Source organism: Carya illinoinensis, chromosome 9 (genome assembly GCF_018687715.1).
Source record: "Carya illinoinensis cultivar Pawnee chromosome 9, C.illinoinensisPawnee_v1, whole genome shotgun sequence".
Taxonomy (NCBI): domain Eukaryota; kingdom Viridiplantae; phylum Streptophyta; class Magnoliopsida; order Fagales; family Juglandaceae; genus Carya; species Carya illinoinensis.
The window spans coordinates 19,337,760-19,343,995 of record NC_056760.1 but is presented as its reverse complement, the minus strand read 5'-3'; the positions used below and the strand labels follow the sequence as shown (position 1 = coordinate 19,343,995).

Genomic DNA, 6,236 nt, shown 5'->3' with positions numbered 1-6,236 from the left:
CATGTCGTGGGTTTATGGGCTTGAAATTAGTCTCGGATAACAAAAACAAATAATGTTCTGTAATTATAATAACAACAATCATAAGCAAAACCTATATAGTGTTAAATGGAAAATTCCTTTCTCAAAACTTGCACCATTGCGACTAATAATATATAGAATGTATCCGGGAAAAAAAAATATTATCAAAAAAGAATGAAAGTAGAGCATATAAGCATACACAAAAGAAAAGAAAAGAAAAGAAAGAAAGAAAAAAGGCTTACTACCCAGAAGAATCTTGACAACAAATCCCAAAGTCCTTTTTCTTTCCTTCTAAAAGTTGTAAACCAATGAGAGAATTTCAGAACAATGAACAAGCAATCTAGACAAACTGGTAACTAGACAAGTATGAGACCTTTCCCTTCACAAACAAACCTGATGACAGACATCCCATTTATAAGGTACTTTCCACCACAGTTAAAAGGCATCAAGCAGAGACATACAATATCAAAATAAATTCACAGCAGATGAAAGATCGCTTAAAAAAATATTTGTTGAATACCCTGAAACTAGCTACTCATAGCCCATGAAATAAATGCTACATTCCATATATTATCTACTTTTCTCAGCTGTTTTTGATGAAGGAAGTGTTCCAAACACCTTGTCCCATAACGCGGATGTGATCCCAAACCCTTTTGTCTGAACCCGGAAATGATGATTCAAGTGGTATTTCTGCCAAACAAAAGAGGAAAAAAAGAAAAAAGAAAAAAAATCAATCGTTAGCTAAGTCTACAAAAGAAAATTTCCGGAAGCAGAAGTTCCAGACTTACTATTGGTGGATGACTTTTCAAATGTAATTACATATCCTCTACTTGACAGCTAACTCCTCTTTAAATTCTTATGACCATGCGAAAATATATACATGATTGAACAACATGGACATTCTAATCAGGCCATATTAGCAGCACGTTTAATAATTAAATATCTGTGCCACTCTGCAATCTGAACTGAGCTGCTCTTACCTTGAGATTTCGAGGCACATCGCTCGATGGTTGACCATGGTGGAGGTAGTAATGGGTGCAATCATACATCACATAACCCAGTAAACCACCTCCAAACAATGCAGGAGTGGTTGTAGGAGTAGATATAAGCTTGACGAAGTTCCAGAACTGGCAGTGGTGGGAAGTAACAGTTCAAATCAGTAGACAGAAGATTTATACAAACCTCAATATGCAAAATGAAAGAAACTTATCACAACTAAAAATCTCAACTGCCTGAACTTCATAGAATAATAAGTATAGGAACAGTGACAAGTTTGTATTGTCTTTTCCAATATAAAGGTATGTACACCATGAACGCTCATAAATCTACATGGCATGTAGCATTTAAATATTGATCCCACCCATTTAATTTGTTTGATGACGTCAAATATCATCAACAGTCTATAACCCTTCAAACCTACTTTTAGGGAGTAAACCCCAAACACATGATCTCATTTGCTAGAACCATGTATCAGGGTAATCAAAGAGAACTCTCAGTGCTGGAAATCAGCATATGATGTCTGATTCTTTTTTTGGAGAAGCAAGAAAGCATTTATTAATATGAAAATAGGCATAGCCAAAGAAATGATGTCTGAGTCTATAGCTCATTCCTAGCTCACCCTTTGATAACTAGGCTGCACACCAGCGGGTCAACCATAAATCTTATTTTCTACCATGGTGGTCTCTGTAAATCCAAACTTAATTTTTGAATCCTAAATCTTCACCCATCTCGACCTCCCGGAATTCATAAATATATACGCCGTCAATTTCAATACAGGCACATGGAACCGTTTAGAATGCTAGATTATTGAGCCACATATAACGAATAAGCAACAGTACGCAAGTCGGTTACAATAAAAAGTTTTCAGTAAAAGACCAACATGATCCAGTCAATGACTTAACGTAGACAATATATTACAGTCTGTATACTTTGGACATGTAAGTTTTTCTTTCCACTAATTGATTTTTTTTAAAGAATAATTCTTCATTGATTAGTGTAAAAAGAGAAACTCAAATACATAGTGCAAAATATACACCTATCTAGAAGATGAAAAAGATACTAAAACTCATGTAAATTTTGTCCGTTAAAGTCTACAGAATCAGAAAAGATGAAAAGAATCAGCTTGAATTCGTATGGAAGAGTATAGGATAAGAAAGAATAGACATACCGGTACACAAAGTATGGCTGTTGCAGCAGGTGGAAAAACAAGTCTCAAGCCATCCATTGGGTGCTTATGATGGCAGCCATGAATAAGATAATGCATGGTGTTTCCCCTTAAGTAAATGCCAAACAGAATTATTACTATCAGATTTTGAATTAACTCAACTTAGTTGGGTAAACATACTGGAACATCATACAAATTCTGAATATGTCAGAGAGAGAGAGAGTAATGTAATAACCAACCAGTACGTCTTCGTTTTGATGTGGAAAAGAAAACGATGCAAGGTATACTCGACAAGTGTCCACACAAAAATGCCAGCTACCACCAACAGAGCTACCTGAGGAAGTGTATGGCCCATTTGTATTGACATGGAGATGCAATAACATACAACTGGAAGCCAAATGGTTGGAATTGCCCACCAAACTGTGCGGGTCAAGAACTGTTTCAAATAGCAACAACTCAATTTTGTGGCTCTATACATTCTCAAAAAATGAAAAATTCAACTATTGATTAAATAAGTGCATAAACAATACTGACAAATAGATATGTGTGTGATGAACCTAGACATAATGGCACTATGGTTCTTATGACAAGGATATTTTTACCTCCCAAAAATCACTTTCAAAGAATCGAGGGCCTTCTTTACTAACAATGGGTTGATGAACCCACTCCTGATAAGCTTCTCCAAGATGGCCGACCTGTGAAAGATTGCCATAAGTAAGCATGTACAGCACGGCAATAAGCACATGGCAATTATTGAGAATGTTTGAATTAAAATGTGGTGTCATTTTAAAAAATCAACAAGATAAATTACTGTATACTGAAAAAATTGGATGAGAACAGAAAAGTGGTAACTTCTGGATTATAACATGGAAAGCTTTTATCACGCTACATCCAAAAAATTAGATAAGCTATAAAGCCAAAGCATCTAAAAGAACAAGAACATATTTAAGGTAGCTGACACTTGTGCCTTTTCATACAAGGTAAATCTGTGCGGACATGTAACTGTACCTGGAAGACGAGGGGTTTATTCAAATCTACGGTGAACTCCTGTGCAACCATCTTGTCAGATTTTAAAGATAGCTGGAGGGAAATGAACATAAAAGGTAAGGAAAAAGGGTGAAAAGTGAACTTAAAGCAGTTTAGCATGACAGCACAACTCATATAACTTTTTAGATTGTAGCAGCTAGCTGATTTATATAAAATAAAAATAAAAAACGCTTTTCGCCTTCCAAATCAAATACGTTAAAAATCTTAATTCAAATACGCTTGTGAAAACAAATCATGCCTCTTTATTATGATGTCAAATTCAACTAAAATCTTCTTCTTCTTTTAAATTTTGATACGTAAAAATATCCGGAAAATCCAAAAACAATACCCAACAAAATTTAAAGATTTATTATTTTCTTCCCTTCTCCAATATTTTTTCAGCAACCAAATAAAGAGCTAGTTGCAACCACGAACGCCGTTCAAAAAAACGCCAAAAATGTAAACATCCTCCAAAACCACAAATCAATCCAAAATCCCCAAGAAAATTATTTTTTTAAAAGAAAAGATAAAGATTTGATTGCTTATCGACCAAGGTTCAGAATCCAAAACAACACAGCATATAAATCAGAAGATATACAATCCTCATATTTATCTTCTTCAATTTTCAAGTTTTCTCGGTAATCAAACGGCAGGTTTCGATAGAATACTCTAGGCCAGCCTACAGAGAGAGAGAGAGAGAGAGAGAGAGAGAGAGAGAGAGAGAGAGAGAGAGAGAGAGAGAGAGAGAGAGCAAGTAGCAGCATAAAACGCATTCAGGAACAAAACCCCACAATGTAATTCAAAAATCCACCCCAACAAACAATATCAAACCAAATTCCCCAAGAAAATAAAAAATCTCCCCAAGAAAACTTCAAAACGAAAAAGAAAAATAAAGACACAGATAAAAACCTAGATCTACAAAATGTCCCGAATAAAACTTGTAAAACGAAAAGGAAAAATCAAAAACAACGGAACAACCCAGATCTACAAATATACCTGAAAACTCAAAAGAGAACGAAAGGAGAACTTACCGGAGAAAACACAATGTAGGTGAGATCACAATCCAACAGAAGAAGACGGCCCACAACCAGCACTCGGTCGTGGGGAAGTTTCCTCCGGCCGTAATTGGGTACGAGTATTAAGAGGTCTTGAGTGCCAGCTATCTGTATGTGGAGTAGAGAATAACGGACCGGGAAGCATATATATATATTTATAGTCAATTTCAAAAACCTCCCCAAGGTTTAGCCGAATGTCAAGCTCCATCCCTCAAAATCAGAAAATCTTCACATTCACTCCCTCATTGATTTCGCCCTTTTCTATTTATTTTATTTATGTTTGTTTCACCGTCATTTTTCTTTATTTAGATACTAAAATTATGCCAGCGCTTGTCTAGACTTGTACATTTTAAATTTATATTTAATGTAATTTTATTAATAATTAATATTAAAAATTATTTATAAAAACAAATCAACATGCAGTATTTTGTGTCTTTATAAAATTTATTCCATTCTAGAAGTTTGGATATTACGTTTTCATTTGTCATCTTATTTAAAAAAATGGAAAAAGAGGAATTTTCAATGCACTTACTAAAATTGGTCAAATGTCTTTGGAGAAAAGTAACAAATTGAGATAGTCTTGGAGGAAATTAATGGTAGATGTAACATTTAAAACTCATTTGGATATTAAGAATAGTTCATAATATTTGTAAATAATAATAAAATAATTTGTAAATAATAGTAAAATAGCTTGAGTTTAAATTTTTTATTAAATTTTAAAAAATTAGAAAGAAGAATTTGAATTTAAAATACTTAAAAATAATTATATTCCCAAACGATGTCTTAATCAATTGTATCAATCATTGATCTATACATTCCATCCCCTCTTTTCACTTCAGTCAAAGTAAATTGCATCATCAAAAGAGTTTACACATAAAATATAAAGGGGGGAAATTCGTACACATTTTCATTGGGATGTTAATTGAGTACTTGCCCCGTTGATATAGATGTGGATGCATCACCATCTAGACAGCACGGAATTAGTTTTGTTAAATAATATACTCTTAGATATACGTGGTTAATAAATAAAAATTTATAAATTAATATGACTTATTTTTCACATAATTTTTCATGAAAAATGTGAACTTGTAAATGCCAAGTACCATATATTGTTAGCATGTGGTAATTTCTCTTTCAAAATAGGGTAGTTGCCAAATTCTAACTTTGCTTCCACATCGATAGCGTAGAGCGAAGGGCTAACCTAATAGAATGGGTTAAGATACAAAGGTTACTGAGCAGATATGAGAAAGATTCAGGTCAATTTTTGAAAAAGCAAAAGAAGACTGACTTCTTTAACTCAAATACTGCTATGAAAGTTAGAAGCCAAATTATACAGCAGTTGGACTAAAGGAATGTGGATAGATCCAAGTATAATATATTTAAATATTTCAAAGAAAGAATATGGGAAAAAGTTTTATAGCTGGAAGAATAAGTTTTTGTCTTAGGCAAGGAATGAAGTGTTGATCAAAGCTATAATACAAGCAATACCTACATTCCCATTGAGTTTCTTCAAGCTGCCCAAGAAGTTATGCAAGGAAATCACTACACTCATGTCAAAATTTTGGTAGGGGTCACAAGTGAGAATATAATACATTGGAAGAGCTGAGTTAAAATTAGGGAATAAAAAAAGGGGATTAGGCATTGGAGATGTTGAATGCTTTAGCAAAGATGCTTGTCAAATAATGTTGGAGAATGCTAAAATAACCTCACTCCTTGGTTGCCAAAGTTATAAAGGAGAAATATTTCAAGCAAGGTGATCTGTTAAATGCAAAACTGGGCAATGGACCTTCACTAATATGGAGGAGTCTATTTTCCTCTATAGATCTAGTTAATGCATGTTTGATGTGGAGAGTGGAAAAGGGTGATCACTTTAGTATTTGGAAGGACAAGTGGCTGCCGATACTCACATCATACCAAGTTCAATTCCCTATTAAAAATTTAGGTAGAGAAGAAACTGTAAGTGAACTTATTGA

At 33.9% G+C, this 6,236-nt stretch overlaps 1 protein-coding gene across 1 annotated transcript; it reads right to left on the bottom strand.

The window, feature by feature from the left end:
* Window positions 1–274: 274 nt before the first annotated feature.
* LOC122277783 (dihydroceramide fatty acyl 2-hydroxylase FAH1) lies at window positions 275–4,448 on the bottom strand. The gene is made up of 7 exons (XM_043087923.1): window positions 4,240–4,448; window positions 3,191–3,262; window positions 2,785–2,877; window positions 2,422–2,618; window positions 2,186–2,291; window positions 999–1,145; window positions 275–708 (listed from the first exon to the last, which is right to left on the bottom strand). Exons 2-7 carry the CDS (start codon window positions 3,239–3,241, stop codon window positions 589–591), a joined length of 714 nt encoding a protein of 237 aa, XP_042943857.1. The 5' UTR covers window positions 3,242–3,262; window positions 4,240–4,448; the 3' UTR covers window positions 275–588.
* Window positions 4,449–6,236: the final 1,788 nt, after the last annotated feature.